The sequence below is a fragment of the Zerene cesonia genome, chromosome 11 (assembly GCF_012273895.1).
Source record: "Zerene cesonia ecotype Mississippi chromosome 11, Zerene_cesonia_1.1, whole genome shotgun sequence".
Lineage (NCBI taxonomy): Eukaryota > Metazoa > Arthropoda > Insecta > Lepidoptera > Pieridae > Zerene > Zerene cesonia.
In genome coordinates, this window is record NC_052112.1 from 7,088,436 (window position 1) to 7,113,032 (window position 24,597).

General features: G+C 33.1%; 3 protein-coding genes across 3 annotated transcripts; 1 reads left to right on the plus strand and 2 right to left on the minus strand.

Moving 5' to 3' along the window:
- Positions 1 to 39: 39 nt before the first annotated feature.
- Positions 40 to 7,760, plus strand: LOC119830323 (transmembrane protein 43 homolog). The gene is made up of 8 exons (XM_038353293.1): positions 40 to 425; positions 505 to 609; positions 729 to 955; positions 1,316 to 1,509; positions 2,046 to 2,221; positions 2,915 to 3,143; positions 4,467 to 4,572; positions 6,399 to 7,760. Exons 2-8 carry the CDS (start codon positions 505 to 507, stop codon positions 6,514 to 6,516), a joined length of 1,155 nt encoding a protein of 384 aa, XP_038209221.1. The 5' UTR covers positions 40 to 425; the 3' UTR covers positions 6,517 to 7,760.
- A 1,484-nt stretch (positions 7,761 to 9,244) lies between these two features.
- On the minus strand, positions 9,245 to 14,185 carry LOC119830092 (72 kDa type IV collagenase-like). The gene is made up of 8 exons (XM_038352947.1): positions 14,030 to 14,185; positions 13,110 to 13,242; positions 12,929 to 13,027; positions 12,287 to 12,452; positions 11,816 to 11,867; positions 11,653 to 11,742; positions 10,110 to 10,241; positions 9,245 to 9,557 (listed from the first exon to the last, which is right to left on the minus strand). The coding sequence occupies exons 1-8, from the start codon at positions 14,123 to 14,125 to the stop codon at positions 9,366 to 9,368; spliced, it is 960 nt and encodes a 319-aa protein (XP_038208875.1). The 5' UTR covers positions 14,126 to 14,185; the 3' UTR covers positions 9,245 to 9,365.
- A 2,083-nt stretch (positions 14,186 to 16,268) lies between these two features.
- LOC119830249 (matrix metalloproteinase-9-like) lies at positions 16,269 to 23,782 on the minus strand. The gene is made up of 8 exons (XM_038353192.1): positions 23,588 to 23,782; positions 21,556 to 21,688; positions 20,843 to 20,935; positions 19,503 to 19,680; positions 18,598 to 18,646; positions 17,936 to 18,019; positions 17,285 to 17,416; positions 16,269 to 16,534 (listed from the first exon to the last, which is right to left on the minus strand). Exons 1-8 carry the CDS (start codon positions 23,708 to 23,710, stop codon positions 16,364 to 16,366), a joined length of 963 nt encoding a protein of 320 aa, XP_038209120.1. The 5' UTR covers positions 23,711 to 23,782; the 3' UTR covers positions 16,269 to 16,363.
- Positions 23,783 to 24,597: the final 815 nt, after the last annotated feature.

The window sequence follows — 24,597 nt, forward strand, 5'->3', positions numbered from 1 at the left end:
TACCCATTTTAATTCTAATTGCATAAGGATCTAGTTATCTAAAGCTTGCATAATATATAATAACATACTCGTATAATGACATAATATCTAGTAAATCTTAGTCTCGGCCTTTGATTCTTTAAAATATAAAAATTATAATACTAAAAAATGTCATAAGTGACCAGCTGTCATAATTCATGTGAGATGACTGATGCTCAATCTTCAATGTATTTTTATAGTTTATCGCTGTATAGTGTTTAATACAGATTACTTTGTTAATATACTGCTCTTTGATTTTATGTTTTGGGGAAAATAATTTAGGTTTCGCAAAATGTCGAAGCATTCATAAAATTAGGCTCTGTGAATAGTTGGTTGGTTATCAATTTCCCTAGCAAGCAAATTTCTCACACTATTATAGAATATCGATAATCCAAAATACTGTCAAGGTAATCAATATTTAATAACAGTTTTAAAGAAATCATGTAAATGTTATAACGACAAGTTTTCCCTCAATATTTATTTCAGATGGCTTGGTCGGCCGCGGCAAATCACTTCCGACAAACTTGGTTAACTACTATTATGAGTTTGATATTATTTTCTGGTGTTACTTATTTTTTATTTTGGGCTGAGGTGTGTATCATATATTGATTTGCATTATTAGCATTTAATACTAGTACATAACGCAGATAAATCTACCATGTAAGTCTGCTAACACTAAATATTTTCAGTATTTTATTCAAATATTTTAGGGTCATGCTATCAGGAGTAATTTGATGCTAGAAGAGCTCATATCTGCCGCACAGAGTGTAGATGTTCATACGCAGGATGATGCAGCACGGTATGAAGATAAGATTGTGCATATAGTTGGACCCTTGAGAATCTTAGAGCCAATATCAGAACCTGATTATAACATACAGGTACAGGCTGTAAAGTTAAGAAAGCGTGTACAGATGTACCAATGGGTGGAAGAAACTACGTAAGTATAAGGTCTATCCAGCATTAAATAATTAATTCTATTCTCTGTGTTGGATGTGAATTCAAATTAAGGCAAAAACTATTTGTTGATAGGTATGTTTGTTTGGCTGCACATTTTTTTGTCATAGGTATATAAATGAAATTAGTGATGCAGTTTTTTAATTTCTTATTGTCCAATGATTGCATATAATTTGGGATCATCAAAATCTATAATAATGTCTAAACATCTTTATTAAAAATGAATAAAAAGGTTTTATCAATGATAATCCACCCCTAATTAAAATGCCTCATTCAAATAAGGAGAAAATATGTTATTCTCTTAATTAATCACAATTAAATTTTATACCTGCATTATTTCCAGGGATACAGAGAACTATCTAAGTGAACCAGCTGAAGAATCTCAGAAGACATACTGGTATCGTAAAGAATGGAAGGACTATGTTGTTGATTCTGCTTTGTTTTATATTCGCCCTGGCCATCACAATCCCACATCAATGCCGATCTTCAGTGAAACTCACATTGCTGAAAATGTAAAAATTGGCTGGATGTTTTTGGGTAAGCAGAACTTGACATAATATGGTTTCTGTTCCATGGATTTTCCTTTATTAGAATATGGTTCATACATAGGCACAGACTTTAGTCTCGGTTGAGTTGAAAAAAAGTAAAATTTTTAAGTGGTAAAAAAAGAATAATATAACTCACAAAAAAGCTCCTACACATTATTTTGGGAGGCTTTGTCAAGCGTTGGATTCACATAGGCTAACTTAGAAAAAATGTACTAAATGGGATATGTAGATAGACATAGATAGACATGTTTGTACCCTTACAAGCTGACTATGCCCATGAGTGTGTATAGATAAATTGAGAAGTCAATTTTGTTTTAGTATACTTATTTAGTCTCCTAACCCCCAACTTATGTCTGAAGTCTTAAACATGGAGACACCTACATATACATTTGTATATTTGAGTAAACCTATTCATTCTATTGTGTTTTCAATTTTATCAAAAACCATATATTTCAGAAAATAGTGCTTAAATATTTGTCATTTGATTCACATTTAAGAAATACTGTCTTATCTTTTACATTTAAGGATTGGATGTAAAAAGAAAAGTAAATGATTATTACGAAATATGGTCAGATTCAAGGCCAGAAAGGAATGATATAAAGCTACATTCAGGTTTCTATTACCATGGGAATAGTCCACTGGAACATGAGATAGGTGACTTGCGCATACATTTCTCATATGCCGGCCGAGAAGATGATATTGTAAGTACCATTATTTTTATTTTTTCATAGAAAATCTGTATTGTATGTTATATAGCAGGCAACTGAGCCGGTAGTTCGCCTCATGGTAAGCGATTACCATCGCCCATGAACATTCGCAGAGATAGTGTCTCTGTGAATGTGCCGCCCGCTTCTAAGGGGCAAAGGAAAAGGAAGGATTGACAATTGAAAGAAGGAATGGACAGAGATGAGTGAGGAAAAGGAAATGGGCCTCTGGCTCCCTCACTCACTGTATGAAAAATAGTGGCGTGCCACTATTTCACGCTGGTTTTCTGTGCTGGCTCAACTTGTGCCGAAGCATACTACACTCCCACAATAATTCTAATATCACTAATCAATGACTTAAATTAAAAAATCGTATTTGTGTGATATATAGTCGATTTATCAGGTAGTTTTAGGTAGTAGGTTATAAAAATGTTCGATTGTGCCTAAATTAATTATGATAAATAAAATAATAATTATTATAAAATATTCATAAATAGAATTTTTTTTCTATTTAACATAAATATAATAATTAATATATGAAAAAGGAGTAGCGTACTTCTCAGGTGTGGCCCATAGCCGATCATACCGTCAAAAAGTTAAAAAAAAAATCAACCACTGTCTGTCCCAAAAAAAAAAAACATGTCAATTTAATTTTCTTATAAATTACTGATTACTAATATTTACTTACAGTACACGGCGGTAGGATTAGTGGAGAGGGGCACGCTCCAACCATATTCTCCCAAGAACTTTCCATCTGCTGATCCGATTTCCCTAATGCGAAAAGGTTCATATAGCTTAAAACAGCTCTATGATTTGGAGAAACGTGACGCCAATACGCACACATGGAAATATCGACTGCTCGGTTTTGTGCAAGTGTTTGCTGCGATAATGACCCTACATCCAGAATGGCTAACTCTATGTGAGTAATGTTGTGTAAATGTAAGCTTTGTATGTATATTTTATTAGTTTTATTGCATTCATACGATACTTTTGTGAATATTTACTTATATTACAAATTTTTTATTTATTTATGCAAGATATAAAGAGTTCAAAAAGGTTACAATTGGCGCGTGAATATATATTGCTAAAAACTTTGGATTGAATTCAGTTATTTTTTTATGTTGTGTTTCTTAAATTAAAATTTCGTAGATTGTTTCATTTATGTATAAACATACTTCAAATGACCAATCCATCTTGGGACCGTGCACACCGAAGGCGCTGCTGACGGAACCAATCCGAAATACCTCTGTATTAATACTTGAATACTGACATATTTCATAACGAATAATATACAAATTTTATTTGTGATTTTGTTCGCGCTAATCATAAATATAATACATTGCTGCATACCTGGATGTGCAACATAATACATACATAAACATGTAAATGAATGAAATAGCGTTAAAATTTTAATATTTTCTAAAGAATAGTAATCTCATGCCGTGGTAGTGTGAAAAACGTAAAAAGTAGATTGAAAGCCATAGATTATTTCTTTTTCTTTAACATAAGATTGTGACCACGCTGACAGTCATTTTAAATAGACCACAACTCATATTTTATAACTTTTATCAAATTTAAAAATAAATTGTTTGAAGCGGTAATTTTAAATTCTTGTTTTACAGCATTTTAATGCTTTAGAGGTCAGGCGTTAGTTACCACGCCGACGCCGGTTCAAATTCCGTCTCATGATCGAAATTTTTCTATCCTTTAGAAATTTCTAAATAATTTTATTTATGATATCTGACATATCCACATAATTCCTCTTTTGTTAGTAAATTAAAATGCAATTAGCAATTTACTATTTCTGCACGTTGTCCACAATTAGATGCTTTTTGTTTTTAAAACAGAAGTATGTATATCTTTTCGAATTTCATCGTGTATTATATGATTCCACTGATTCAAACAGCTGATTATATTTATTGTATGTTAATTTTCTTTCAAATACACTTTTTTCGTTTAGTTCCCACTACTGCACACGATGCAACAAACAAAGCATCACTTTCTTATACTACTGTAATTTTAACAAATATATTACATACATAATACATAGTATAGAGCAAAGTCGCTTCTCGCGTCTGTATGCTTGCTTAGATCCTTAAAACTCGACAACGGATTTTGATGGGTTTTTTTAAATAGATAGAATGATTCAGGAGAAACATATAACATCTATTTATCCAATTTAACGCGTGCTTAACTGCGGGAAAAATTTGTATATTTATATCCATTTTTTGTGCATTTTCAGTTCTCCAATGTAAATGGGTATCCAATAACCTTAGACGGTGTACGCGACTGTGGGTCAACTTAGTTTTGTCATTTTCTTACACCCTATTCGTCATCTCCATTCCTTGGTAAGCATATTTAAATAATTATATACTTAAACGCATCTATTTAATAGTATCTCATAAAAGCTATGCAATAATAGACCTGATGTCTAGTAATAAATTCATTAATACTAAATAGTATAGCTAAGAGGATAAAACTTAACAATACTTTATTTACTAAATAAATACTAAAAAAAGTGTATACTACTAATATTATAAACAAAGTTTGTAAGTATGGATGGATGTATGAATGTTTGTTACTCTTTCACGCTAAAATAGTTTATAGTATCTGTATGAAATTTCGTATAGAGATAGATTGTAGTCTGGATTAGCACATAGGCTACTTTTTACCCGGGCACCGTGGAAGTCCCGTATCCCCTAGTGGGGTATGGGGCAGATAATATGCGTCTGTTTCACTGATCGATTTTCTTTATGGACAAGTACGTAATCACCCTTCTCTGTCCTGCCAGACCGAGACGTTTTTTTTGTATGTCCCCGCCAGGAATCGGACCCCTCGGTTCTACGCTCACGTTAACCACTGTACCAAGGAGGCGGTCATGAGAAATAACGAGAAATAATGAAGTGCATTTAATGAAATGATGAGATTGATTTAAATAATGTGAATGATATTGCGTAAAACTTGAATTAACGACGTTTATTTATGAATACCTGTTTCTAATTTTAAGTATATGACGTCTGTAACGGGTTGCGTAGAAAAAAAAACGTTGGTTTTAAATTTAAATAAGTCTTCCTTGACATACAGGAAAAATAAATACGAAAACGACTGTCTGTGTCTTTGAAACATGAATTAAAGTTAATATTAAATATTTTATTGATGGATTAAAATATGGAAATTTAGCGTTGTTATACCTATTTAGATTTGACTTTAAACCATAACGGTGAAAAATTTATATGATTACATCGTAATAGTTATCATTAGTGTTGTTGAGATGATATTACATGAAAATTCTATTCATTTCACATATGCAATATATCCAATATAGAGGGGAGAGCATTTCTATATTAAACTTGAGGCTAGGTGTAAGTGGGAATCGACGCAGAATGTTCGTAATGTGCTAAGATATTGTTCATTGAATTCTATTAAGGATTTGATAAATTCCGATTTTAATCCTGTAATAATTAAATTTATATGAAGCTAAATTAAGCTACGAACGTTGACCAGTAATGTTAGATGACCCGCCGCGTCTCTTCCGAGTTCCTAAAAATGGCGGCTGCCAAAAAAACCTCGCCTTACAGCTACATCCTCATCAACATTTACCAGATTCCTAAATGACTTTCTGAACAGGAGGGAAATTTTAGGATTAATTTGCTACCAAACTAATTGACCAGTGACAAATTCAATGATCTAGTGTCAAATACTCGAAGAGGTTACCATTTGAAATCTTGCACAAAATCTCTATCTAATATATAAAATTCTCGTGTCACAGTTTTCCTTGCCATACTCCTCCGAAACGGCTTGACTGATTTTGATGAAATTTTTTGTGCATATCGAGTAGGTTTGAGAATCGGCCAATATCTATTTTTCATACACCTAAATGATAAGAGCAAGGCAGAACAACGTTTGCCGGGTGCAGTTAGTATTATATAAGATTCTCGTGTCACAACGTTAGTTACCATACTCCTCCGTAACGGCTGGACAGATTCCCATGCAATTTTGTGTGCATATCGCGTAGATCTGAGAATCGGCCAACATCTATTTTTCATATCCTTAAATGATACGCAGAACATAATTGGTCCGATCAGCTAGTATAGTATTAAAATATATCATTTGCAATTTGAAATATCGTTGACATACAAACCGTTATTAATAATGGAAAACGCGGGAAATACAGGCTGTTCCACAAGGCGTTGTTCGGCGCGCTCGCGCTCGGCGGCGCGCTGCTGCCGGTCGCGCACTACTCCACGCTGCTGGAGCGCGACTCGCGCCGCGCGCGGTACGAGGACCGCTGACGCATGCGCACTGCGGTGCCGCACCTCGTCGAGATGTGCGTGATGGCGCTCACGTACGCGTTCATTGCGTTCCAATTCGTCGAACGATGAGAATTGCGTACACAATCTATTGCTAATATTATAAAGCTGAAGAGTTTGTTTGTTTGAACGCACTAATCTCAGTAACTACTCAGGTCAGATTTGAAAAGTTCTTTCAGTGTTTGATAGCCCATTTATTGAGGAAGGCTATATATAGGTTATATTTGTACCACGGGCGAAGCCGGGGCGGACCGCTAGTCAAATATAATTGTGATAAAATGGAAAAGTATCCTAATATTTTTTGTCTGTAAAATGTTTAAAAAACTTTAATGTAATGAATTTTGTAAAAGAAGATATTGCCGTGAGGAAAAGTAATGCTGTGTTACACGTTTATTGAGAATTAAATGTTTCCCATTAAATAACCCCGATTGACTATTATATTGAATGTATGCAGGGTTCTGCCGCTATAAATGTCTACATGCGGAATAAAGATACTCGTTTGGTGGTAAGAATACAGTGATTAGTTTAAACGACTCAAGTAGTAGATCCTAAGAACTGATGTAGAGGTATAAACGAATATATGTAGATATTAATTGTAACTTGTAGTCTTATAAGGAATATGATTTTTCAATTTTGAGATCTTAGTAGTCGACGGACGGAGGTAGATGAAACAAATATCATGTTTTGTTTGAGCATAGTTATGTTTGAATTTTTTTTTTGTCATTTGAACAAAGAATAATTTTATTAATTGATATTCATTCGTGTATGCCACACGCATGTGTAGTTTATAAATGTGTGACTAGCTGTGAAGATATTTCTTCGTTTTTAAAAAATGCTGAATTGATTGGGCCGAAATTCGGTTTTCTGATGGCTGAATGGCTGTTGGCTGATGGTAGTTGATATAAAGTTTGTATATGTGTGACGCATACATATCATTTTATCGTCACTGAATGATATAATTTCTCGTGTACATTTTGTATGGGTAATATGTTACTAATAATATTTGCTGGCTTTATACTTATATCCTTATCCGTTACTATGAATAATGATTTTTTTAATCATATATTAGTAAAAAGTATTACCCTATCGATGTATTTTAATAAATTTCTGAAATAGATGTACTTATATTAATTATCTGTAATAAATTTAATATCAGGTTTGTAACGCTGACTACATATTGAATGTGTATAATGTAGCTGTATTATGCATTAGATAATTTGTACTAAAATTAAGATTCTAAAATCTTAATTTTAATACAAATTATCTAATGCATAATACAGCTACATTATATATATATTTCGTAAGTGAAATAAAATGCTTCAGATGTGTGGATTTTTGCGTAAATAAAATTTTTGATATTAAATACCTGTATACAATTTTCCGATGCATTTAAAATAACTTGAATTATAATAATTTCGCCTTTTATTTTTATTGAACCTGAAAATTATGAACACAAACGACAAGACAAAATTATTTAGCTTGCATTTTCTAGAATTAATCATGGTATGGTGTGGCACCACTAGATTTATACATACACTAGCAAACTCGGCGAACTCCGTTTCGCCACCAGATGGCTTTATGTGAAAAATGATTTTCCCGCTTTTCTGTTTTTTTTTTCCTTTTTCCTGATTTTCTTTGCTATAAGCCTCACGGAGCCTGAGACCTTTCCAACGAATGCAAAAGCATGGAAATCGGTTGGTGCGTTCTGGAGTTATAGCGTCAGGAAGGAAAACCCGACTTATTTTTATATAGTAGATATGTAATAGTGATCTCCAGTGTGGGAGTTAAACACGCTTCAGCGCGAATTGGGCCAGCTTGCACCGGAGAAGTACTATTCTCCCAGAGAATCGGTATGAAATAGTAACATACGAATGTTATTGTGTTTTGTTCGGTGAGTGTGGGAGCTGGAGGCCCGTATCCTTTTCCTTACCCTACCTTACCTTTATTCATAACGTCAATCCAATCTTATCCCTTTCCATTTAAGCTGGAAATCAATTTAAAGAGGCGTAAGGTCGCTTTGAAGACCTTCAAAAGTTCATTGGCGGTGGTAGCGCTTACCATCAGGCGTTTCACCAGCTACATTGCCGACGATGACATAAGAAGTGAAGGACATCTTCATATATATAATATAATATTCATTTTATTCTATATTCTATATTTTGCATCTTATTATATTCGGGAAAAATAATGTATACTTAGGACCGAACCGACCACAATTACGATTCAATTGCCAGTCCAATATAATCCAATTATAATGTTTTATAATTGTGAAAGATTCGTATTCTTTAAAAACTTAATCATAGTCACATTAGTATCGTAATTGCATTGTAATACATAGCGTTTCGATGGAGCAATTATTATCAGTGTTGACAAATTTTTGAGAAAACAATAAATGTGATTCTTAAGCGGGATTCGAATCCGCGTTTTTTTTCCAAACTGTAGCAACTACATACTATTATATTTGTCCTCTATTGTAGCCGAGGTTGTCTGGAAGAAATCGTTGTAAGCGATAAGACCGCCTATTAGATGTAAACTTTTACCTATTTGTCTCTTTTCTTTTTCTCAATTGTTAAATAAGTGCAATAAAGAATAAACAAATAATAAATAATACACTGTCATTTAATAAAATATTATTCTACAGTATGTATTGCTGATATTTCCTAGCATTACTTAAAATTCCAGGTATGTTCTATGAATCATAGCCTTATCATTTTTTTTTGAATGCGTTTATTATGTTTCTAACATATCATGTGTAATGCTGCACTTTAGTTTGCATTAATGATGTAAACTGCAAAGTACAAGTGTCGATAAATTCCATGGTAAAAAGTTATTTAAAAACCACCGGAGAACCAATCCTTGGGTAAGTTAATGTCATCGAAATCCACCGTCTCGCCGAAAGTATTTTTGAATGTGTTTGTGAAATGGTCTCTGAAGTTGTTGAAGTTCTTGTTAAATTGGTTGGAGTTCTTTCGGTATATTGGCCGACCTGGGTATGAAACTACATCGAGATCCTTGTAGTTATTCTGAAATGTTAGGGATGCTCATAAGTTTTTCACCATTATTTATAAGGAACTAGCTTTAACCCGCGGCTTCGCACGCCTTTATTGGGAGTAGTTTAATAGATGTTATTATATATAAATAAAAACCTTCCTCTTGAATCGCTCTATCTATTAAAAAAACCCATCAAAATCCGTTGCATAATTTTAAAGATTTAAAGACTTAGGGACAAAGAAAGCGACTTTGTTTTATACTATGTAGTGATGACACGTCTAAAGTGATCCAGGTAAGAATAATGTCAGCGTATATTGGACGCCCAATGAAGGGGTTATTGTTTGTATTTGTATAACCGTGGCCGTGGGAATAGTGAGAACGAAATTAACATTCTCAGTATCTTTCAACTCAATTACAAGGTCTTAAAAACATAAGCACTATTCTTCTATTAATAAGAACTTTACAGGTTTCGGACAAATATGAAGTGTATTACGAAGTTTTTGACATTTGAGGGTTAATGTAGGAATATTAATTAATATCTTATTTATTATTATTATTTTTTTTTTTTATTATTATTATCTTACCCTAACGCCTTGTATGTCGTCGTCATGGAGTGAAAATATTTTAATACCAAGGTCATATATAGGGTACATCATAGCGCCGGTTACGTCGGTGTGTCCCAAACCAATCACGTGGCCTATTTCGTGGGAAACTGTCTGAAATTATAAAAAAAACGCAAATGAAAATAAGTATATAAGATTTTTATAGCATGATAATTAATTTTTTTTGGATGAGTATGAAAGAAAGTAATATATGTTCAATGGACGAACACATTATCACGTTAATGAAGATAATACATATTTTTTCTAAACATCATTCAATATTTATCATACATCAAGATTTGATTTGGATAATTAACTTCGGTACTGAAAATGAAACTTAAAAAATATTGATGTGCGGTTTCTACAGGCTTACGTAGAGATTACGCTTACGTAACAAGAACTGAATATATGAATATTAAAATGTATAAAATCCGATGATGCAAAGGTTTATTAAAAGTTGTGACGTAGGTACACGCGAATGCGAACTGGTTTGATTTCATGGATTTTGACTTAGATTGTAAATTAGGCAATGAGGTAAGAATATCGTAGTAATAAAAAAGATAATTTGAATTGTATTTACGCAAATGTTTTGTGCATCGCAAATTATACAGGAAATTCGGTGTTGGTGCTACATTTAAGTAGTAACTATATTTTTCAAAGAAACAAATTATTAAGCGCTTTTTACTTTTTCGCTTTCCCTATAAGTACCTACCTTATAATCTATAATCATGAATTTGGAATACGTTAAGGGAAGATGCAACATTGTGTGAAATTAAACACATTTTAATTTTTCTTTATAAATAGTTTCTATAGAATATGTAATCTAATTATAAAGAAATATGTACATAAGAAATAAATTACATATATTTTTTTAATTTTATTTAAATTTCCGATAAATACGGTAATATTAATTTAACATTTTTGTATTTCTGAGTTACCAATTTTTGTATGATACATAAGATTTTTTTATTTGCATTCTTCAAAGTAGGTATACGTTCCTATAAATATAGTATGATTAACAGGAAAATAAAACACGAACTAATTATATATCTAACAGTTATTCCTCAAATGTCAATTGTACTATTAAATTAGTCTTGCCATGATGAATTATGGGTTTTTTGAACTTTACGTACACCTATTATATACAGTACATATTATGTTATCTGTGCTTGCGCCTTTATATGAAATAGAGGAAATCCCGCAGAGTAAAATACAATAATCTAAAACCTATATAGCTGGGTATATTGTGGAAAATGAGATGCCATTATTAATAATTGAATAACACATGAAACCCACTTTCATGTAGGTATCGTTTAGTTCGCTGCCCATCTTATTATTTTATCGAAATTTATTACAACCATTTCGATCTGTAGGTTATACTAATTGGATATAAACCCAATAAAATTCATAAATTACAGGACTTAATTAAAATGTTACTAATATTTGTTATCCTTTGGGACAAGTACCTAAGCTTTCAACAGTTACTCGCAAGCCGAATAAAAAATAAACTTATGAGGAAACATACTTGGAAAAGATTGGGTTCTCCTCTAGTGAAATCCTGCGTCCATGGAATGTCGTCATTTAATGTTATAACACTGGCTTTATGTTTTGTTTTCTGTAAAAGAAACATCAGAATCGGTCTTAAATTTTTAATATTTAAATTTATAAGGTATTTGTTTGATACGTACCGTGTTGCCGAATGCAATTCTATTGTCAGGCTTTGCGGGTAAATTACCAAATCTGAAATAAAGTTGGTTTATTTATTATCACAAGAATATTGCATTATTGAATGATTGAATCGTATATTAATCTACTCTTTGATTGAATCTGGCTGTTATAAATGCTTATGCTACAGCATCATATTATAATCATATTTTAGGTAATAGCGCAGTGTAATCGCCGTCTAGTAGGCGTCTAGTGTAATGGATATAAACATGTATATTTAGAATTCCATTATCTTTACTAGCAACGGAGCAATTTAAATTTGCATAGTTAAGTTTTAAAAGGCAAAATTCTTCAGGATACTTATTATTTAATTTCTATTATATTTTTACTTTAATTAATAAACAACATTAAATTTATTTTAAGATTATTTTAAAAGAGTCTCGTTGAATATGTATCGGTGATTACAACTGTTATTAAGCTAATAAGATTGTTACCTTATTTCTATGTCGGTGCGACCTGAGTCTCTCTTCGTAAAAGTGATTCCACTTGGTTCAGACCAGACAGAAAATCCTAAGAATATTAGCGAGTCCACATCTTGTTTGCTCATTGTGGATGAGTATTTGGTAATCTTGTACGTGATGTGTTTCTTGGGCCAGTGTCCTAAAAGAGAAAAGTTCCAATTGTAACACATATAAAATATTAGGTAAATCACTGTTCTTATGAACGAAGTAACGGTATTTGGGAAAATTAGGAATGCGTACAATGTTTTACATGAAGAAGCTTTTAAAATTTTAGCTTATTTTTTACTAATTTTCATTTAACAGGAAGCAACAGTAAGGGGAACTAAGTTAAAACTTTGTTCTCAAGACGATACAATGTGTCTGTCTCCTTACTGACCTAAGACGATATAATGTGCTGTCGATTATTCTTTAGGCTTATAATGTTAATTTAGAAGATAAAGCATGAAACCCTTTTTTCAAGATGACGGCCTTACAAACATCGAGTTAATCTTCTACTAACGCCCCCTGTATACCGAAAAAAATTAAAATTGCGTTCCCTGAGAAACCCAACGCTTAATGTAAGTTTTCAATGGACTAGGACAGTAATGCGAGTTAATCTAATTGGAAGAAACTTACCAATCGTTGTATATCTCTTCGACCGACTACCCCTCAAGACGTCCTTACCTTCACATCTACTCAAAGACATCAAATATTTAGTTGAGCTGTCTAAAGTTCCTGAAACGGAAACAAAAAATAATGAGATCATTTTTTTTTGTAACGATGTCACTGAATTCCTTCATATATATCGTTATTTTACCTGTCGCTGAGGTTTTTGCGTAGTTTTGAAAAGATCTGAGGGCATTTGCAAAATCAGAATCGTCGACGTTGCAATGGCCACTACTGCAGCTCAAACTGTTTCTACTTAGGTAACCGAAGTCTACTAAGTAACGCTGAGGTATAAAAGAAATACAATTTTAATAATGTATATGTGTGTAATGTGAACAATGTGTATTGTGTATATTGCGAACCAGCTGATGCCCGCGACTTCGTTCGCGCTAACTTTGAATGTGAACAAAATGGAGGAAGAACTACTTTTCTTCTCGGATTTTCCGCAGATGTCGTTGATTTCAGCATCAAATGTTGCATTACTCGATTATTCTAAGTTGACAGTATATGCCCATAAGACTGATCAAGTTTAGCTAATGGATACGTCCGCTTTAAATCCATTTTAATAGTTAAAAAACTGGTAATTCTAAAGTGGCAACTGAAAAGCTATTAATAATAATACGATAGATACTAATCCCAAAATGCTTATTGTTTTAAATAATTATTTAAGGAGTTATAGCAAATTTACCATAATTAATAAAAATAAAGACATTTTCTTGTACACTGACTATGGTTAATGACACGTTGCGTCCAATTTTTTGGATAACATATTAGTTACTATTTGCTAACTCCCGCAATATTCATTTATAATTAATTTGATCAAATATAGCAGATGCCTGCAAAATAGAGCAGTAGGATCTTGGACACACCGGCTTGCCTTCTCATGTTTTATGAGAGGAATACTCTGTTCTCAATTCTCGTATATAATTATAAAAATATACCTATCGTTCCTTTAGTATCGCATTACAAGTTGTCATGTGCAGCGTAGCGGCTGTGGTGAGAAACGCTTAAATGAAAAGGACGAATTTAGAACTTAAAGCTATTTGCTATCTGCAGAAATATATGACTCACCGCATATTGTTTATCATTCGATGCTATGTACAAACTGTGGCTGATTTCACATAGAACACCTAACACTGTCACAAGTATTAATCTCATGTTTGACATTAAGAGGTCTGGGTCTAACTGGGGATTATACAAGGCGAATGCAGTCTTATATATGTAAACAGAAAGAAGCCAAAAGCGATGCGTATTTACTTTATTTTTCCTCATACAAAACAAGTTTGTAAATAACAGATTCCCTGTTTATGACGAATCCAATTTGTTTGGCCTAGACCATATGACACCACATTTTTATTAAGGACTATATTATAACAAGGATAATTTTCAAATATGTGAATATGTAGATAATTAGTAGGTATGTAAAACCACACATAATATATTACTAAATACTAATATAAATTACTAATATCATAAATGGGTAAGGTCCTTAAAAAAAGTGTAATATAGCGCACTTGATGATATACACATTAATACACTGGAAAAAGTTAAAGGTCCACTTGGTATATTTTTCGATTGTGGCTAATATAAAGATCAATAAAAAGTCGTAGATCTTATTACCAAAACTACACATTCCATAGCGTTTATCCTTACTGTTGCTAATGAAATCGCTAACATAATCAAAATATAAATAAATATTAAATATGAAGCATTTTTCTCAATTGAAAAATAACAAGAACATATTTATCAATGAAGAAAAGTGCTTCGGCAGCCTTGGACATTATAAGTTCATCTGGTTTTTAAAACCATGTTGATATTAGACACGTATCTGCGCATATACCTAAGAGTATTATCTACAGTTCTCCGGCCAGTTATGTACTCGGTTAGCACCACCCGGGGGTCTCGTGTAGGGAAGTCGTATTATAATTTGGTGGTTAAACCAACGGACGAAAGTGAGATCATCAAACCCCAAAACATCTTTTTTCAGCTAAAAATCTTGAAATAAAAATGCATACCTTCCCATGCAATACGTTCTCCGGAATATAGACCTCTTGCATTAAGAGAATTTATCGCAAGTCAAGCACACTAAATATCTGGCTTAAAATGGGATATACTTACAATATATATCTTATTTAGTAACACGATTACGAAGGATGATCTACATATTTAAAAATCTGAGAGCAATAAATAAAAAAAATACTGTTATATATACAAGGTATTAAAAAGTATTTGAAGCTATTGACTATGTGCTTGGAGAGGCACGGCCGCGACCCACCTTAATCAAGTGGAACAAGTTCAGAGGGCAATGATTTAAGTAGCTTTAAAATCACCATTTAGATATTCCACTTCAAATCTTTTTAAGGAAGCAAATATATATAAAGGGAATTTTACGAAAATATCACACACTTGTCTTCTTTACCGAGAGTAAACAAAAGAAAGACGTTCTCTATACCTAATAAGAATAGTGAGTATGCTAGAAACTTTTTTCATTTAGCTGCGCCTGAGTTATAAGTTTATCTAAATATGACGCACAAAGTCAGAACTTCAACAATTAGCTTATTAAAAAAACAGCCATTTCGGTAATAAATAATGGATGGATGTCAAAAGTTTTTTTCGACCTCTCACAAATACTACACAATAAATACATAGTTTTATTATATGCTTTTTTTTGTTTTTCGTGTATCGTAATTTTTTTTTTTTTATTGTGTAATCCCTGGAAGGAACTGCCACACACATGATTTTCCTATCAAGGAATATATGTATGACTTGTAATTGTAATTGATAAAGATATCTAGTACTATTTTATTTTATTTTTAATTATGAAGTAAACAGATTCAAAGCAAATCTCGTAGCCACCAGTTGTGTTTTCCATGATTCAATCTTGTAATGGGTTAATTTTTTTTATATAATCTGCACCTTTATATTTATTAGGGCGCCCATATTACACTTAATAGACACGCATAGCTAAGTTGTTTCAAAAATATAGTACTTGTAATTATTTTTTTTAATAATAATATTAATTCTTTATTTGCATTATGTGTGTACAAAAGTTAACAAAGATTATAATACGATCAAACCATTAGCTGCAGTTGCAGTATAAATATATTTAGGTAAAAAAAATACTCAAAATACACAATAGTCAAAGTTAATTCGGATACATTATAATTATTGAAATTATTGTTATTAAGTCACTCGTATAGTTTTGTCTTAAAAAGATTGACTATATAGTGATACAGCTGTACGATATTACAAATTAATAATAAGTTGGATTTTGTGAATTAAAAGCTTAACAAGGTTAATTAAAACACACTTTCAAGTGATTTATTATTATTACGAGTTAAATATAAAACAATAATTCGTAAAATAGTATCACTAATCCGTATTACTCATATTCGTAAAAGAAATTTAATATCCTTCGGGAAAGAATTCATTCGGCATTTCAGGTATTGGTATGTCTATACCGAATGCGTCTTTCATGTCCTTATTAAAATCTGTGAAAGCTTTCTCGAAATCTCTCTTGAATTTTAGATACTGGTATCGGTTTGGATACGAAACAACCTTGTCTTTGTAAATTTCCTGAAACAACATTGAATTAAAATTATTACACGCAGACAAAAAATGTTATAAAAAAGGCCCATTACATCTCATTCTGACGAATATGAACCTAGTTAGATTTATTTTGAAGTTTCCGGTCGACATAAGTGTAATTTGGAAATAGAGACGGGAACGGATCAAAAATCATTGAAATTCGTTCAGCCGTTCTTCAGTTGCAACTAACAAGCCTTTTTTTATGTCGAACAAGATAGACATATCAATGTAACCGAACGAAGTCTTTTTTTAAGTGGAGTATACATTTGCGCAATTTTCGTAAAATGGTAAAGACCCCTTCCGGTCCTGGGTCATGTCGGATTCCCACTACAAGAGTTACTTCCCAGTCCTTTCCCATAATCCGTCAATCAATTCTTTCCTTATCTTTTTTCCAGTAAGTTAGCATTGGCAATCCATTTGCCACTGCTAACTTACCACTACAGGTTTCTGAAAATTCATTCCACGTGCTGGTCGCTTACTATCAGGCGATCCACCAGGTTCTTTGCCAATTCTCATAGTGGTGGTGTGCTAGTGGATCCAGCAAGGCATGTCAAGGAAGCAGGTTGCGTCTGGACAAAAGTGCCGCAATACTGCGACGATGTCTAATATCTGCGTCTGCGTCACCCACACGAAGCAGATCCACCTCCTCCTTCTGCAAGATCACGCTCTCGGAGAACTTCACGTTCTCTGGCACAGCGCGCCTGATTCTGTCACTATCCACTGTTGAGAATAACTTACCTGAGCGGTACGTATATCATCCTCATGAAGTGAATAAATCATGTTTCCAAATTTGTACACAGGATACATCATTGCGTCCACGACATCGGTATGACCTAAACCAATAACGTGTCCTATTTCGTGGATCAGTGTCTGAAAAATGTAAGTTTCATATAATGGAGCAAAATTATAATTTGACGAATTCGACACTAATGTAGAAACGTTATTGATCTAAGAAATGAGATAACTCTTTATTCTAAGAGATATTTTGTATATTTTTCATTGGATTTATATTTGATGAATAAGCCTAGATTTCTACAAAAGAAAAAACAAAAATAAAAAAAATTCCATACGTACGTATGTATAAAGGTGAAATTAGGTAGGAAGGTTTTTTACGTAGCAGTTGTACGGTAAGAACGGATTTTGCAATGGGGCTGCATTAAAGGCGTCAAGGACAGCCGCAACTTTTTATGAAAGGTTTAAATTTTTTTGCGTACAAAATTCTATTCTAGACAACCAAATAATGAGATGAGCGTCGTGAATTAAACAAATAAAAAATGATTAGTGTAATCGGGTGGCTAACTCGTATGGCTATAACCAAGAGGAAGAAATTGCGGGCAACAGCGGTACCAATGTTATGCATTTAGGCAATTATTTAAGTATCGTCCTTACTTGGAATAAGCTCGGTACATTCGGCGCTTCTGTTTCCCATGGGATATCGTCGTTGATTGTAATGGTGCTGGTGCGATCTGTTTTCTGGAAGGTATGTGAAAAATAATGTGTGTATAAAAATATAATGTAACATTGTTTTACACTCGTACATGTTTGTCAGATTCTAAATGATGGCGTAGATAAACAATTTGGGCCTTAACGAATTTCCTATAAAATTCCTTAAGTTTATTTATAATATAGCGGTTGCAACTGGGATAGAATTACGGCGATGATTTCCTTGCTGTGCAAGACGGCGTAAAAACTGTGCGTGGCCATAAGGGCGCGTTGGTGCGGTCGGTAAAATTTGTGAATGACTTACTCACTCTGCTACCAGAGACAGATTTCTTATATATACCTCTATAAATGCGTAATAATAATTTTTTTAAATACTTCAATATTAAATTTATCACTCATCGTCGGCAATGGAGCTGGTGGGTCGCCTGATGGTAAGCGCTACCACCGCCCAAGCGTAAGGCCCATTTTAGACCTTACTTTCTCCTCAAAAAATCCAGTGTCGATTTCAAACTGGGAAGGGCAAGGAAAAGGATATGGGCCTTGAATTTGGCGTTAAAACTGTTAATTACGTTTCTGAGAATAAATTATTTCATGAATTTGCAACGTACCGTATTCGCATATCTTATTTTACCCATTTCTTGTTCCAGACTGCCAAACCTGAAAAAACGTACATAAACATAAAGTATTCGATTCATTTTAAATTATATGGCATTCAATAAAAAATGCATCAAAGTGCATTAAACCCTAACAACTAAATAATCTTATACCTTTAAACGAGCAATTCTTGTATATATATATATATATATATATATATATATATAATTGGGATCTCGGAATCGGCTCCAACGATTTTCATGAAATTTGGTATATAGGGGGTTTCGGGGGCGATAAATCGATCTAGATAGGAATATTTTTTAGAAAATGTCATATTCGTGTTTTATTCGTGTTTTATCGACTTAAACTTACTTTTTTAAAAAAATAGGCGGCGTTTGAGTAGTCCCAATTTATTATGACTTCCTGACATTAATTGGCGAATAATAATACTATTTTTTGGCGAATAATTAAAGTTCCAGCAGATGGCGTTGTTAAGTAACGCTACCTGCTGTGTTTGCTTTGAGGTTAGGCTAATTGTTAATATTGTTTTGTGCCTTCTTAATGCACGTGTTCACTTAAAAATGCCCAAACGATCTTGGAAACTTCACGAATTTAACCGAGCAATGCTCGGTAATCCAGGTACTTTGTGATTATATGATATGTGAGCTATGAAAAATATATGTAAATATATCTATAAAAAATATATTTATGAACAGTGGTGTTCCATTGAAACACAATCGAATTTAATCCAAACTGAATTACATAGGGAGCTTATGTCATGGCGTACTTTCCATTGAACACTGTTAAATATTATAAAGCTGAAGAAATTGTGTGTATGATTGAAGTTGTTAATCTCAATAACTACCTATTAAATAAAAACTTTTTAATGTAAAAAATCGGTGACAATAAATGTACATACTTAATTATTATATTGACGGGTCCTTCCTCTTTCTGAGCAAAAACAATTCCAGTTGGGGAAGTCCATATCATGAAAGCTAAGGATACCATAGAGTCGATGTCGATGTCATGATGACCTTTTGTCGATGGATAGTTTGTTATCATGTAAGTCAGGTATCGCTTAGGCCATTTTCCTAAAACTTTAAATAAATTGAACGAATTAGAATAGACGGATAGTCTTTCAATCCAGCAATTGGTAGTAGTGTTTTTTTTTCAAAAATGTGTCTATACTTGGATACACACTATGTTTATGTGTAAATATACTAACCTATTTACATACTACGATAGATCAGGACCATTTCTAAATATTATCGAAATATTCAAGAAAATGCTGTGTAATATGGATGTTTTATAATAATAAATGAAATTTTATAAAAATAATGAATATATCATTAAATTGGAACCCTTAAATAGGTCTTTAAAAATCAAATCAAATAGATATGTTTACTAACCAATCATCTAGGTCTAAGGTATTTCTAGCAGACACGAAATTTCGAATTTCTATGTCTGCTAGAAATTCTATTCGTCTGTATGTATATTATTCCTGTATATAAGAGGATATTTTCAGATCAAGGTAATCGAGGATATACCTACTAATTCTCATGGTGAAATAAAATCTTAGAAATAAGTAAATTTGGGTCAACATTAATCAGATCAGATTAAGCTTAAGTTTTGCGTATGTATGTACCTAATTATAGCTAAATACAATAAAGGAAGAAAATGGATTTCCTCATGGCGAAGAGCAAAGACATCAAATTTTGTAAATGGATTGACAATAATTGTAATTAACTCCATCGTTACATTGCTCCTGACCCGGGTTTGTCTCCTAGTGAGGGAACTCTTCAACAGTGAACAGCTGAGAAACTGTGATTATTAATTTTACCGTAAAAGCCTGTTCTAATTTCCCGCAGCGCATGGCTGCTGCATTCAGGGCTGGCTTCCGGCTAGTAACCTGTTCAATACTGAACAGTCCAGAGTCGATTTTTTTTGTTATCCGAATATAATTACATCCTAAGCGGATAATTAACGTCTAGTGAGCCAAAAACAGGTTGATTAGTAAAATGTGCTAGCCCAGAGAGCCTACATAATATCAAATCACTGATAGTAACTTCCTGCATGGTAATTGGTAGCGGGAATCCGCACCGCTACTGGATATAGGTACAGGTATAATTCTCTCATGTATGATACATTAAATACATACATACGTAAAAGCAGTGTCGGAGAAGTTTTTTCACACACGAGAACGATATATTATAAAGGTATCAATTTATCATATTACTTGGATAATCAAACACAAAATACCTAATGAATTTCTCTTCGATCGACTTCTGTATACATCGCGAATCCCACATCTGATCAATGACATCCAATGTCTAGTTTTCCTGTCCAGCTTGCCTGAAACACAAAATATTCATTATCTATATATATTTAATGTAATTTAATATCATATATTTTTGCTACCAATCCATCCCATATCTATCTATATATAAACCTCAAAGGCGACTGACTGACTGACAAAGTGACCTATCAACGCATAGCCCAAATTATTTTATCTTTACAGCATGCTTCGGCATGAATTGGGCCAGGTCGCATCGGGGAAGTACTACGCCCCCATAGAAAACCGGCTTGAGCATGCTATTGCGTTTCGTGCGATATTCATCGCACTACGCATCGCGTAGCCGGAGGCCCAGTTCCTTTTGTTAACCTTTTCAGTTCATTCCTCTTTTCCAGTCAACAATCCTTACCTTATTTCTTACCTCTTTGCGATCACCTCCGCCCATGAAGGCGGAGGTGATCGCTTACCATCAGGCGAACAACCAGCTCAGTTGCCCGCTGAGACATTATTATTGCGTAATCTCTATCTCTATCTTGATATGTATACAAAGTTTGAATAAAATCTGTCTGTTTTAAGTGGGTCAAAATCGATGTTACCGCTTAATAAAGCTTGTCAATATAGGAACAGATCACAGAAGATCATTTTTTGAAGTAGACGGCAAAATAACCAAAAACATTACCTGTCGCATCCAAGTGCGCAAAATGTTGCAATGATATGACAGCATTCTTGAATGTTTTGCTATTGACCTTGCAATATTTATGGTCACATCGTACTGAGGATGCTTCGAGATAACCATATCTTGTCAAGTAGTCCTTAAAGAAGAAATAATAAAGAATGTCATTTATACGTTGACTACTCCATCCCTTTTGTGGATATGTCAGCGTAAAATTGAAAACAAAAGAAACCTTAGATTACAGGAAATCTAACCCGCGAAAGCCTGCAAATTGTCGAAACATCGTGATCCGTACAAAACTATTTCGTTAGACTTTAATGCTATTGTGTCTCAGGTATGTATTATAAGGAGAATTATTGCGTTCTAAATGTGATTCCTTACTCGGCTCTTTTCTCTGAGTAGTTTTAAAATTAACACAACGTAATATAATCTTATTGGATGCCCATTTCCTGTTTTACGTCGAAAGATTATAATTTATAATGTACCGAAAACTAAATGCGTTTAAAGATTATAAGCAGAAAGTATTAAAGATGCCTGCGCCTGCTGGGTCTACGTTGCGAAGAGATATTTACAGATATATAATTTATCAATTAGCCAACAAAGGATTACAACATTTTCTTCTAGAAACATTATTAACTAAGTATACTTTTTTTTTAAATAGATTAACAATCCTACTAGTCCTACTTAATACTAATATTATAAATGCAAAAGTTTGTAAGGATGTGTGTGTGTTTGTTGCTCATTCACGCAAAGACTAATGAACCGATAGCAATGAAATTTGGTACGTAGATAGCTGGACAACTGGAATAACACATAGGCAACTTTTTATCCTACGGGTTACGGACTTACGCGGGTGAAACCGCGGGGCGCAGCTAGTATATTATAAATGCGAAAGTTTGTAAGGATGTGTGTGTGTTTCTTGCTCTTTCACGCTAAAACTACTGAACCGATTGCAATGAAAATTAGTACGTAGAAAGCTGAACAAGTGGAATAACATATAGGGAACATTTTATCCCGATATTCCTACGGGATACGGACGTACGCGGGTGAAACCGCGGGTCACAGCTAGTTACTTAATATTTCTGTATGATTGTGTGTGTGTTGGTGTGTGTGTGTTTGTGCATTTGGGCCTATGTGTGCGTTACAATTTCTTCAAATAACCATTTATTGTAGATATTTCATTTGCAAAGTGTTGTAGGAAATATATAATTGCACTATTTCGGGCGTATTTAGTAATAACTTTAGGGATGGAAAAAAAAGTTTGACGCGTACGAAAACTGGGTGCATTCAATTTTATAGATTCTAGCAATTCTAAGCAGTCAATGTGGTTTTTTCACAACTCGTGGAGTAGGTAATATTAAATCGAAGTGATTTAATATTACTTACTTATTTTTTTTAGTGGTTCTATTTTGTAGTGTTCACTACGTTTATCAAAATGGTATAATTGTAATAATTGTATAATTGTATAATTGTACGTTTCATTAAAATTGTTTAAATGAACATAGTTTTTAAAATATGATAATTGTATAATTGTACGTTTCATCAAAATTGTTAAAATGAACATATTTTTTAAAATATATAGTTTAAAGAATAAAGAACACATTTTAGCCTGTTATGAACAGTCCTATTCTTTCTACGTATTACGGTATTCAATGTCATTCCTTGCGAAATTCTGGAGGACGATATTTAATGTCACAGATTATACACTATAATATACTGTATTTACTGTTCTTGATAATATTTAAAAAAATTACAAACGTTATTAACTTGACATTTTACATGTTTTAATATTATAAATTACCAACACCTTTATATGTGGGAGTCAAGCACGCTTCGGCACAAATTGGGCCAGCTCGCAACGGGGAAGTAGTAGTACCGTAGTCAGTACCAAAATGGTGATCGCTTACCACCAAGCGAACCAGTTATTCGCTTACAGCACACAACAAACTGATCTTTTTTATTTTTAGAAACTGTAAATTGCTTAACTACTACATTCTCTCTAATTAATCTAGCTATTAAAATTTTCTGTTCCACTTACCACATATTTTGTGTTCTTACGCTTAATGTGTATAGCGTGCGATATTTCACAAACAAAACCGAATAACAACAACAGTGTCAATCTCATGGCTGCCCTTTTCGTAACTGAATTTTGAATAGACATTTAAGTTTTATATCAAATTGACTCAAGCATGTTTTCCTTTCGGGACACATGATTAATTTAACATTAATTTACCATATTTGGTAACATCTTAGTATCCCCATGATTAAATATCTGTACTTACCGCAAAACCACAAGGATGATATCGCGTAATAGCAAACCAGGAAATTAATTATATTTTCCTAAATATAATATTAGTAAAGATTCCATAAGAACCAACACATTTTGGGCACGTTTTTGAAAAAAAATATCATCTAAAAGTCCTTTCCCTTTATCCATGTACATACATAATGCTATGTTGCACATAATGTATTATAATATCCATCAATGGAGAAATATAAATTTAATAACGAAAATATTATGAAGTAGAAAGCAGTAATGACGACGATGCTGATGATGTGTGTAAATCTGTGGAATGAGGGGAATCAGCGAGATTGATAGTTTATGTTTAAAATAAATATTTTAAAACATCCACCTTTCTTACTGACCTTACTTATTTTACTACATTTAACAGCAATGCCGTCGCAATGTAGTGCAGGTTTCTTATTTGGGACGGATTATATATATGCATATTATAGTAGTTTTATAGTTATATTAGCTGCGCCCCTCGGTTTCACCTGCGTAAGTCCGTGTCCCGTAGGAATATCGGGATAAAAATGTGCCTATATGTTATTCCACTCGTCCAGCTGCCTACGTACTTAATTTCATTGCAATCGGTTCAGTAGTTTTTTTTTGTGAAAGAGCAACAAACACACACACATCCTTACAAACTTTCGCATTTATAATATTAGTAGGATTAAGTAGAAAAATTAAAATTAAATAGGAGTAGGTTTAGCTGCGCCCCGCGCTTTTACCCACGTAAGTTCGTATCCCGTAGGAATATCGGGATA

Coding starts and splice junctions, on each gene's coding strand:
- LOC119830323 (XM_038353293.1), top strand. CDS start 505: ATGGCTTGGTCGGCCGCGGCAAATCACTTCCGACAAACTTGGTTAACT. Junction 1,510..2,045: donor AATTGGCTGGATGTTTTTGG/GTAAGCAGAACT, acceptor TTTACATTTAAG/GATTGGATGTAAAAAGAAAA. Junction 3,144..4,466: donor TCCAGAATGGCTAACTCTAT/GTGAGTAATGTT, acceptor GTGCATTTTCAG/TTCTCCAATGTAAATGGGTA.
- LOC119830092 (XM_038352947.1), bottom strand. CDS start 14,125: ATGTCAAACATGAGATTAATACTTGTGACAGTGTTAGGTGTTCTATGT. Junction 13,028..13,109: donor CGCAAAAACCTCAGCGACAG/GTAAAATAACGA, acceptor TTTCCGTTTCAG/GAACTTTAGACAGCTCAACT. Junction 9,558..10,109: donor ACGACATACAAGGCGTTAGG/GTAAGATAATAA, acceptor CTAACATTTCAG/AATAACTACAAGGATCTCGA.
- LOC119830249 (XM_038353192.1), bottom strand. CDS start 23,710: ATGTCTATTCAAAATTCAGTTACGAAAAGGGCAGCCATGAGATTGACA. Junction 19,681..20,842: donor ATCGAAGAGAAATTCATTAG/GTATTTTGTGTT, acceptor ATTTATTTAAAG/TTTTAGGAAAATGGCCTAAG. Junction 16,535..17,284: donor ATGATATACGTACCGCTCAG/GTAAGTTATTCT, acceptor ATGTTGTTTCAG/GAAATTTACAAAGACAAGGT.